The sequence below is a fragment of the Brassica rapa genome, chromosome A10, assembly GCF_000309985.2.
Source record: "Brassica rapa cultivar Chiifu-401-42 chromosome A10, CAAS_Brap_v3.01, whole genome shotgun sequence".
NCBI lineage: Eukaryota > Viridiplantae > Streptophyta > Magnoliopsida > Brassicales > Brassicaceae > Brassica > Brassica rapa.
Genome location: NC_024804.2, coordinates 14620453 through 14631942, shown reverse-complemented (window position 1 = coordinate 14631942; position 11490 = coordinate 14620453). Strand labels below are relative to the sequence as shown.

The window sequence follows — 11490 nt, the reverse complement described above, 5'->3', positions numbered from 1 at the left end:
CCACAGACACCTTTTTACCTAAGAGCCCTTCTTACATCTCGTGTCAATGATTTTAGTAGCTTAGAAGATTACAATAATGACATGGACAGAGTCATAAAAACTAGCATTCAAATAAAGAAGCTATAATCATAAAATCAGCAAAGCTTATAAAATATACCTGTTAGCACTTAGATCATCTCCAATGTATTTTACTATTTTCACCTCTAAAATAGAGGAACTCTATAATAGAGATGAGATATGCTCTAATGTATTCTTCTAAAATAGCAATCTCTAAATGTAGAGTAAAAAATAGAGGAATGCTATTTCTTCCTCTATAAATAGAGGAAAAAATAGAGATCTCTATTATAGAGGAAGAAATACAGGTGAGTTTGAGCAATTTCACCTCTAAATACTATTATAGAGATGAAAATAGCTATGGGTTGGAGATGCTCTCAGCAGCATCATTTGAACATGCTGAAGTATCAACGGTTCTGCTGCTAAAATAGCATAAGCTGCGTATATGTAACAAAATAGTAAAATATCATTCAAGACGAGTGACTACTACACCTCATAAAGGTGAAACATCTACCTAATCCTCGGCTTCTTCATCTTATTACGTGGTATATTTATAACTCTTCGTATTTTCTAAATCTAAGCCAACAAGTAGAATCAAACAAATATGATGATGACCTTAATTGATTTTGTTGATATATGAGGAAATATAAGAAGAAGAAAAACAAAAACTTAGAAAATGAGAGATGAAAACAAAAATAGCAGAAATATATTTAACCATTTATAAGACATGATTAGGATAATTAAACCAGAGAGTAACTGTCCATCCCATTATTATATGATAAAAGTAGAAATAATTATTGATCTGATGAGTTCTGCGTAGCTCTTCAATGGTGGCAGCACAATGTCGACTTCTTCTTCTTCTTCTTCGTTCCCTCGCACAATCGTCTCCTACACTCTGTCCACGTCACTCTTCATAGTGTTCTTCCTATGCAGCGTCTTCCTATTCACCAGACGCGCTCTCGAACCTTCTCTCTCTCCTTACCACGCCGACATCCCTCTCCCCGATCCACGCCCTCCAATCGAGCCTCTCCCTTCCAAAGATCTCAACGGAAAACCTCACGATGCCGACGCTGACCTCACCGTCGATACAAATCCAAACCAGGACGAAGCCGATCCGCGCCGCGATGGTGACGTCGCGGTTAATACTCAGCCGAAAGCTACGGAAGATTCCGACGGCGCTGAGCTCGCCGCGAAACCTGATCTGGAAGATGAAGGAGCCTCGCGCAAGGAAGAATCCGTCGAGGAAAACAATGCCGAATCTGCGGAGGAGCAGGCGGTTGTGGAGAAGTTGAGAGGCTGCGATTTGTACAAGGGATCGTGGGTTAAGGACGGTGACGAGTATCCACTCTATCAGCCAGGATCGTGTCCTTATGTTGACGACGCTTTTGATTGCCAGAGGAACGGGAGGCGCGATTCCGACTATCTCAATTGGAGATGGAAGCCTGACGGTTGCGACCTTCCACGGTACCGATGCTTCTCCAGTTTTATCTCCTCCTTTATTGTCAATCATTTGATCAGCATTTCACTTTCTAAGTCATATACCTTTGTGATTGATTGGCTGTGATCATGAGTCACATTGTCTTATTAGCTAATTAAGGTTAATATTATAAGTGTGGTGGATGCATAGATAAATGAATCAGTAACACACGTAATGCAAATTGTAGCTCTACATAAGAGTTTCTATATATGGTTTCATGGTTAACATGATAGGATTAGCAGAAAGGATCGTTTTATGTTTTTTTTTCTTGCTGTGCATTGGATTATTATCGCCTTCTTATGGACTTTCCAAACGTAGGTTCAATGCTACAGATTTCTTAGAGAAGCTACGAGGTAAAAGTTTGATGTTGGTTGGAGACTCAATGAACCGTAACCAGTTTGAGTCAATGCTTTGCGTTCTCCGAGAGGGTTTAGCTGATAAGAGTAGGATGTACGAGGTTCATGGCCACAATATTACCAAGGGAAGAGGCTACTTTGTTTTCAAGTTTGAAGTAAGTCCACTCTGATATTCATAGGTGCCTTTTGTTTCTTGAGAAAAATATCCATCTGTATCTTTTATGTTTTGATAAAGTTAAGGGTAAAATGTTGGACAATGTGTGACAGGATTACAACTGCACAGTAGAGTTTGTGAGGTCACATTTTCTTGTGAGGGAGGGAGTTAGAGCCAATGCTCAAGGAAATACCAATCCTACCCTTTCGATTGATCGGATTGACAAGTCAAATGGTCGATGGAAGCGAGCCAACATTCTTGTCTTCAACACTGGACATTGGTGGGTTCATGGAAAGACAGCCAGAGGGTATGCTTCTTTCCCTTTCTGCTTACTCACTCTTCTTCGTGTATGTTGACAGTTTTGTTACTTAATCAGATTCTTCTACTTAGTTCCCCAAATCATTGTTTCCAAATGTGGGTTGAATTTGTCTGAACCTGTAGTATTAGCTAAACGTTGCAAGATCTTCTGAGTTGATCATCTTAAAGCTTGATGTTGCTGGTGCATCCCATTGTACTTGTGTTATTTTGTTTCATGTCATAATTTCTCTAGAGAAGGAAGAGCTACTAGTAATGTTGAATGACTTGGTAAATAAAACTAGTGCAGGAAAAACTACTACAAAGAAGGTGACTTCATCTACCCGAAGTTTGATGCGACTGAAGCATACAGAAGAGCGTTGAAGACTTGGGCAAAATGGATCGATCAAAATGTGAATCCCCAAAAGCAGCTCGTTTTTTACCGTGGATACTCCTCTGCACATTTTCGGTAAGCCTCAGTCTTTTATTTTAACTAAAAACGAGTTTCACCTGTTCATGTCACTTTTATCACTCGATTAGGGAGAGGCAATCTAGTTTACTGTTTGGTCTTCAGTTCGAGTTTTTAGTTTTGTTTTTGCAGAAACTGAAACCAAACGAAACCATAAGTTTGTAATTTGGTTTGTTTTTGTATAGGGGAGGTGAGTGGGACTCGGGAGGGTCATGCAACGGAGAGAAGGAACCAGTAAAGAAAGGTTCAATCCTCGATTCCTATCCTTTGAAAATGAAGATAGTAGAGGAAGCCATTAAGGAGATGCAAGTTCCTGTGATTCTCTTAAACGTCACAAAGCTGACTAATTTCCGCAAAGATGGACATCCTTCAATATACGGTAAGATCAATTTGGATGGTAAAAAAGTTTCGTCAAGGAAACAGGATTGCAGCCATTGGTGTCTCCCTGGAGTTCCTGATGTTTGGAACCATCTCATCTACGTTTCTTTGCTCCTTCAAGCACATTCCTAATACATAGTTGAGCTTTATACTTCTGCAAACTAGATATGAATAGAAACAAATATCTTCACTGTTTATGTTAGTGAAGGCAGTTTTTGAGTAAGCTGAAAATCTTCCTTTTTGATGGCAAAGATGTTTCTCTTAATACTTAAAATCAGCAAACAAAATCTCGAAATTGTATTAAATAGTTGGAACTAAAACAAAATTGAAAGAAAAGAAAGCAACGCAATAAGTAACTAAAACACTTCATTTTTCATGGAGACAATTACTTCTTGATTGTCTTCACTCCTTTACGTTTGTTGGGTTTCACTTTCTTCTTCGTCTTCCTACTGGGAGACTCCCTCACTGGACCGGCTGGGATCCCTTTCTTCAGAGCACTTCCTCTCGGTGTAGCAGACGGAGGCAACCTCAAGTCCTGTGGAGGTAAAGGGCAGTGAGGCTTCCACACCAGATTGTTCTTCATTGCGAATCTTACTCTCTTTGAGCTCTTCTCACTGCTCGGGCCTGGTAAGCTCGTCTCTGCTGCATCTCTGTTAACAGTAGCACCTTGCTCTACAACAACACCTTTGTTCTCTCTTTTCCTCTTCTTGTTCTTTTTGGCTACTGGAACAGGTTCTGCTTCTTCGCAGACACTCGCAACCTCATCTCTCACTGGTCCCATCTCGGACGCAATCTTCTCAAACTCCTCTCTGAGATCCGATATCATAGTCTCGTCAACAGACTCGTCTTCATCCTTCTTGTCACTGTCCTTTTTAGACTTTGAACATTTCTTCAAACTACTCTTCTTCTTCTTCTTAGAAGAAGACCCATTTGCAACATTCTTATTAGTCTCAGGCACTCCTGCTTCCGTCTCAACAGTGATAGGAACCAGCTCAGGCACTTCCTCTTCCCGAGTAGCTTCAGTAATCGAAACCTCAACACCAGAACTCAACATATCCTTCTCCAACTGCAAAAACTCTTTATGAAGAGCAAAAATCACTTTCCTATTCCCCTGACAGCAATCAGGAGAAGAACCCATCTCATAAAACCTCTTCCCAAACCCCATAGACAACCCAATAGATCCCAAAACAACCACATCATCATCCTCACCCACTCCCTCATCCCCACCCTTCTTAACATCCAACAGCCTCCTCCCCATCCTAAGCAACTCATCAAACAAATTACTCTTAATCTTCCCAACCAAAACCTTATCACTAACAACCCCCAAAACCATCACAAAAGGCCCAAACACAAGCTCCAAAACCTCCTTCCTCAACGGAAGAAACTCCCTAACCTCCTCAACGAAAACAGACGCCACATGATAGTTAACCCCATTCCCCTGAAACTTATCCCCAGCAAGAAACGTCCCATCGAACAAAACACCCATCAACCTCCTCGTCAGCTCCAAATCCCACGAGCTCCCGTCCATCAGAGCCAACAGCGCGTGCAAGAACCTGCGGATTAAGAGGTAGAACTTGTCCAACCTCAGGCGATCGATGCGGGACCACTCGCGGCGCATGGTGAACAGGAAGACGGTGAAGTAGTGGACCGAGAGAGGGAGAGGGAGGGAGTGCAGAGCGGCGGCGAGGCGGTCGATGAGCTCCGACTGGTAGAGGGACTTGTCCGCGTGCCACATGCAGTAGAAGATGCCTTGCCAGAGCTTCTTCATGTCCTCGTCGGGGATTGAGGCTTGCTCGGGGAGCCATGTGAGGAGGAGGGTTCGTAAGGAGCGGTCGCGGATGGTTTGCTTGCAGGAGGCGAGCTTCTTTATCAGGGATTTGCAGTTTTCTTCGACGGGAGGTGATTGTTGCGCCTCGGAGAGTTGCTTCCGTTTCACCATCGTTGTGGAGTTTGCGGAGGAGGAGGAAGAAGGAATGTGACGGCAGCTTCTTTGTAAAGGGAGGAGACTGAGGACGTAGGTAGGAAGGATTAGGGTTTTAAGTTTTTGTTTCCTTTCATCTCCTTTTACATTTTAACCCCTCATCTTTATAGAAATTTTCGATTTCAGACTATAAATTTTGAATTCCCTTGGAATGTAGCTCTTGTTCACAACTTTTCGAAAATATACTAATATTTTTTTTTTGAAATTACATTTTTAACCATTTAGTCTCATACACTTAATTAAAATATCAATAGATATATATTAGGCATGGACATTCGGATACCCGTTCGGGTTCAGATCGGATTTTTTGGATTTCGGCTCTCTTTTGTAACACCCCCTAGGTCTCATTCTAGTAAATTTACAACTACGGATCGGATTCAGATGTAACACTTCGGTTTCGGATCGGTTCGGATATATCCAAAGTAACCATATATCATTCGGATTCGGGTTATATCGGATCAGTTCGGATATATCCAAAGTAAAATCTAAAATTCAAAAGTAAAACATAAGAAATATATAGTTCTTTGTATATAATGGAGTATTTAAGGTATTTATTTAAATTTTAAATACTTATTGTTATATATCATTTCTAAATAAATGTGAAATTGAATATTTGAAGTACATAAATATGTTTCAAATATTTATATTGTATATTAGTTTAGACATTCAGATTGGTTTATTTGGATATTTTTTCGGGTTTTTGGGTTTTTTGGATTTTCGAGTTATCCGTTTAGGTTCGGTTAATAACACTTCGGGTTCGAATATGTTTTATAACACCCTACAAGATCCATTGAGATATTTTTACGTTTCGGATCGGGTTTTTCTGTTCAGATTTCGGATTACAGATTTTATGCCCAGCCCTAATATATACATTAATTAAGATTCACATGTTATATTAGAATGAGATTTTTCCTAGATTTGTAAATGTTATATAGATATTCATATTAATTAAAATATAAAAATCTTATACCATTCTCTTTTTTTTTTCATCTGTTAGAATATATTGGATGTGACATAACTCAAATGGTTCTGAGACCTAAAGCCTGGCCAAACTTCAAAGGAGAGATAGGGCTTATTATGGGTAAATTGTGTGGTCTTGAATGGTGGAGATTGGTGAAGGAAGATAGAGCAAACAGCAGAGGAGCTCTCCTCATTGCTAAAGGGGTAACCAAAGGAGGACAGACACAGTCATATGTGGCAGCAGGACCTCCTGCGTGGCTTCTAGGTTGCTTTGAAAATGAGGAAGTATCATCCTCTGTTTAGGTGCTTGGGTAGGTTTTTTTGGAGGTATTTTTTGGATGGGGTATAGTAACTGCCTTGTGGAGCAGTTCTTGTAGGGGAGATTGTTGTATTCCCATAGGTAGTGTCTGCCATGTTTGGCTTTTCATATCTATTTTGTAAGGAGAAACCTTGAAGTAACATCCAATATATTCTAACAGATGAAAAAAAAAAAAAATCTTATACCATTCTCTAATACATGAGATCTGAGATTAAATTCTTAGAAATTTGGTCAGTAGTATAAAATTAATGAACACGAGGGTAACTTTTCACTAAAATAGTCTTTGGAGTGGATTATAGGAAATAGTATAAAGTAGTCGAATAAAAAAAGTTGAATGAAATCAATTAAATGGAAAAAGACAGGAAATAAAAAAACATCGGAGAGGGGGATTCTTCCTTGTGTTCTTCGTCTCCACCATTTTATCCTCTTACAAGCTTCCACAGAGCCAAACTTATCCGTGATTTCCCAGACGCCCCGGTTAGTTCTATTCCTTCAATCCTCACGTCTTCTTTGCTCTCCTGAATTTTGATTCCTCGCGTGAACTCACTGATGTTTGGTTGCTTCGTTAGACTATTTTATTGCCACCGGTCGATTATCGGAATCGGATCTATCCTAATTAATCGCAATCTTAACTTAATCATGGGTGGACTCTGTAATATTCGTTTTAGTCATTGGACCTCTTCTAGGCTGTCCTAAAAGCTCACGTCTCTTTCTATCCCTTGTCGAAAGTGATTTGTGTACAAGTCGTTGAGTCAACGCCACAGTTATTATTATTGTCTGTCTAGAGCTGATAGACGACGGCTCCTACTGTGACATTTAACATCTTTATTCATTTTAGTGATATATTAATGCTAGTTCATGTTATGCCCTAGACCCGCCCAACATGTTGATGTTGCATATGCTGGCTATGTTCCACTTTCTTCTTCTCTTCTCTTGTATCTGTGTCCTCAACAATTAATGCAGCTCTTCTGCTTCTCTGACAATAACTTCTTTCTGCAGATTTCTACCTCTGGATTCTCAGTGTTTTTTCAAAGTACACCAATGAGTAAAGCTAACAGCGAGGAGTCTTCCAGTAGCCGTAAATTACTGAAGGAGGTGGAGACATTAAATGAATCTCTCTATGTGAACAAGAACCCCAGGAGATCAGTAGTTGCTCCAAACAACACTTCAACAAAGCCCTCGGCGGGCGAGCCACAGAAGGAAAAAAAATCCATTTGGAATTGGCCTCTTAGAGCCCTCTCTCACGTCCGCAACCGCCGCTTCAACTGCTGTTTCTCTGCCCAAATCCATTCCATAGACAACTTACCCCCAACATTCCAGGATCTTTACCTCACAGTTCACTGGAAACGCCGTGACGAATCCTTAACCACTCGTCCTGCAAAAGTTATGAACGGAAGAGCCGAGTTTAAGGACAAGATGACACATACATGCTCGGTTTACGGAAGCAGAAGTGGACAGCACCACTCAGCTAAGTACGAAGCTAAGCATTTCTTGTTGTACGCAGCTCTGGTTGGGTCTCCTGATGTTGATTTGGGGAAACATCGGATGGATCTCACTAGCTTGCTTCCTCTGACACTCGAGGAGTTGCAGGACGAGAAGAGCTCGGGGAAGTGGTCGACGACGTTTCAGTTGACTGGGAAGGCTAGTGGGGCTACTCTGAGCGTTAGTTTTGGGTACACTGTGGTTGGGGATACTCGTAGTGCGTCGAATGCAAAGCAAGGTAGCAGTAACGCAGCGCTGACGAGAGCTATCAGTGGAAAGTCTAGTTTAGGGAGTGGCAAGTCGGTGTCTAGGCGTTATGATCATGGTGTTGTTAGCAAAGAGTCTCGTCCTCTGTCTAAGAATGTGGTGGAAGTCAAAGATCTTCATGAAGTTCTTCCCGTTGCTGCGCAATCTGACCTGGTCAGTTCTGTAAACGCTCTGTATAAGAAATTTGATGAAGAGAAGCTGGATGCTGCAGCAGCTGAGTCACAGTTTGAATCTGACGTTGTCATTAAACACATTGAACCTGATGAGTCAAACGAAGATGCAAATGCCCATCAAGTCGAGGAGCGTGTGGCCAACATGAATGAAAGTGATGTTCCTTTAGAGGATGTAAAGAAAGCTGAAGAAGTTCCTTCTACTTTTGAGAAAGTTGGTACTGAAGATTTGCTTCCAGAAGAGCCTTGTGTGGACAGGGATGAAACTGATGTTCTTTCCCAGGATATAAAGCAAGCTGTTGAAGATACTACTGCTGGAATTGAGGAAGCTGGTACAGAAAATTTGCCTCTAGAAGAACCTTTAGTAAGCAGGAAAGAAACTGATGTTTCTTTCGAGGAACCGAAGATAGCTGGAGAAGTTCCCATTACTAGAAGTGAGGAAGCTGTTGAAATTAGTAGAGAGAATTTGCCTTCAGAAGAGAGGAGCAATGTTTTTCCAAAGGAAGAGGAAGGTATTGTTTCTGGTGATGATGAAGACGAGATAAACGGTGGGAGAGATGTGAAAGAAACAATAATGAAAGATCTTGAATCAGCTTTGAAAAATGTAGAAATGTTGGAAGCAACGGCGTCAGAAGACGAGGAAGATCAAGAAAACCACGGACGCTCCACACCAAATAAGGAAGCAGCTTCAATAAATGTGGCTGATTCTGTGGCAAAAGAATCTTTGCTTTCAGAAGAGGAGAGCAATGTTTCTCCAAAGGAAGAAGAAAGTATTGTTCCTGCTGATGATGAAGATGTAATGAACGGTGAGAGAGACGTGAAAGAAACAATAATGAAAGATCTTGAATCAGCTTTGGAAAGTGTAGAAATGTTGGAAGCAACGGAGTCAGAAGACGAGGAAGATCATGGAGGCTCCTCCACACCAAATAAGGAAGCAGCGTCAACAACTTCGATAGATGTGGCTGATTCCGTGGCAAACGAGTTCTTAGACATGCTAGGTATTGAACACAGCCCCTTTGGTTTAACTTCTGAGAGCGAGCCTGAGTCTCCAAGGGAGCGCTTGCTAAGAGAGTTTGAAATGGAAACTCTTGCGGACAGTTCTTTGTTTGGTTTTAGTATTGAATCTGATGCTGATCCACAAACGGAAGTTGATGAAAACTATGAATCAGATTTTGATCTTGCATCCTTAGTTCATGACATAGAAGAAGAGTACCAGATAGAAACTCAAGCAAGAGTGAGCAACCCCAGGGCAAAGATGTTGGAAGACCTGGAAACGGAGTCTCTGATGCGTGAGTGGGGTATGAATGAAAACACATTCCAGAACTCTCCACCTCACAATGCGTTCCCACCAGCTGATTTTCCAGTAAACGAGGCGTTTGATTTGCCTCCTCTAGGAGACGGCTTGGGTCCAGTTGTGCAGACTAAGAACGGAGGGTTTGTACGTTCAATGAACCCCTTACTGTTCAGAAACTCTAAAGCTGGAGGTAGCTTGATCATGCAAGTGTCGAGTCCAGTGGTTGTGCCTGCTGAGATGGGCTCTGGTATCATGGAGATTCTTCAGAGACTAGCCAATAATGGGATTGAGAAGCTCTCTATGCAAGCTAATAAAGTAATGCCTTTGGATGATATAACAGGGAAAACTATGGAAGAGGTGTCACCTGGAATTGACAGTGGCCACAGGTTTGCATCAATCTTATTAGCACTCTTTTTAATATGTGAAACAGCTTTTCTTACAAGTTTGGTATGTTTGGTTTATTTTCTCAACGCAGGGATCATATACCACCACAGCATGATACTGCAGCTAAGCCAAAAAAGTTTGGTTCAAGCTCTGGCCACAACAACTCTAGCTCAGAATATGTATCACTTGAAGACCTTGCTCCTTTGGCAATGGACCAGATTGAAGCACTTTCTTTGGAAGGACTGAGAATACAATCAGGAATGTCAGAGGAGGATGCACCCTCGGACATCACTGCGCAATCCATTGGAGAGATCTCAGCCTTTCAAGGTCTAGAAGGAGCGGCTGGGTTACAGCTTCTGAACATAAAGGATGATGGTGATGGTGATGATGATGGATTAATGAGTCTCTCCTTGACTCTTGATGAGTGGATGAAGTTGGATGCAGGTGACATTGGCGATGAAGAGGAGATAAATGAGCAAACGTCTAAGATCTTGGCTGCTCATCATGCAAACCCACTGAACTTCATCCGTAAAGGAGAGAAACGAAAAGGGAAAAAAGGAAGGAAGTGTGGTTTGCTTGGGAATAACTTCACAGTAGCACTAATGGTGCAACTCAGAGATCCGTTAAGAAACTATGAGCCTGTTGGAGCTCCTATGCTTTCTCTTATCCAAGTTGAGAGATTGTTTGTCCCTCCAAAGCCTATAATCTACAGTACAGTCTCGGAGCTGAGGAGAACCGATGAAGAGGGAGAAGAAACTGAGGCAGTCAAAGAAGAGAAAACCATGTTGGAGGAAGAAGGAATCCCTCAGTACAAAATCTCAGAGGTGCATCTTACTGGTATGAAGAGCGAGACTGATAAGAAGCCGTGGGGAGTCACGACTCAGAATCAGCAGGTGCAGTCTGGTTCAAGGTGGTTGATGGCTAATGGAATGGGGAAAGGGAACAACACCAAGGTTCCTCTTATGAAACCAAAGCCTGGTGATAAGTTGTGGAGTGTATCTGGTTCTGGTTCTAAATGGAAAGAGCTTGGGAAAATGGGAAAGTTGAGCGCACACAAACGAAATCCGAATGTGATAATGCCAAAATGAAACTGAAGAAAGAAAGAAAGAACTAGTCTGTGGTTTTGTGTTTTATTGATGCTATGTAAAGGTGAGGTGAATTGTTTAGATTCACTTAAATGTTGAATCTGTGTTATTTATGTGTGCTTAGTTTAGGTTTTGCGGATCAAACTAATCGCTGTTTGTGGTACTGGTACATTTAAGAGATCAATGGAAATAACCAACAAACAAAAAAAAAATACTTGGCACTGTGGTTAGCTGTACACCTCATGTGTATTTGAAAAGTTGAAATGTAGAAAGTATGTTCTATATTGTCAACTCGAAGTCGAGTGTCCCGGAACTACATGGCGTTGTCTCTGATATTTTAGCTTGCTCTCTTGCTTTTGATTTTGT

At 41.3% G+C, this 11490-nt stretch overlaps 3 protein-coding genes across 4 annotated transcripts; 2 read left to right on the top strand and 1 right to left on the bottom strand.

Moving 5' to 3' along the window:
- Positions 1-496: 496 nt before the first annotated feature.
- Positions 497-3433, top strand: LOC103845663 (protein trichome birefringence-like 5). Its single transcript, XM_009122547.3, has 5 exons — positions 497-1518; positions 1850-2042; positions 2155-2348; positions 2646-2804; positions 2990-3433. Exons 1-5 carry the CDS (start codon positions 896-898, stop codon positions 3312-3314), a joined length of 1494 nt encoding a protein of 497 aa, XP_009120795.1. The 5' UTR covers positions 497-895; the 3' UTR covers positions 3315-3433.
- Positions 3434-3456: 23 nt separating this feature from the next.
- LOC103845662 (ribosomal RNA processing protein 1 homolog) lies at positions 3457-5355 on the bottom strand. Its single transcript, XM_009122546.3, has one exon. It carries the CDS (start codon positions 5119-5121, stop codon positions 3568-3570), a length of 1554 nt encoding a protein of 517 aa, XP_009120794.1. The 5' UTR covers positions 5122-5355; the 3' UTR covers positions 3457-3567.
- Positions 5356-6226: 871 nt separating this feature from the next.
- Positions 6227-11336, top strand: LOC103845661 (protein PLASTID MOVEMENT IMPAIRED 1-RELATED 1). Of its 2 annotated transcripts, none has more exons than XM_033282695.1 (3): positions 6227-6919; positions 7436-10041; positions 10131-11336. In XM_033282695.1, exons 2-3 carry the CDS (start codon positions 7484-7486, stop codon positions 11125-11127), a joined length of 3555 nt encoding a protein of 1184 aa, XP_033138586.1. In that variant the 5' UTR covers positions 6227-6919; positions 7436-7483; the 3' UTR covers positions 11128-11336. The 2 variants fall into 2 exon arrangements, with proteins under 2 accessions (XP_033138586.1, XP_009120793.1); XM_009122545.3 differs by having other exon boundaries at positions 6537-6919; positions 7442-10041.
- Positions 11337-11490: the final 154 nt, after the last annotated feature.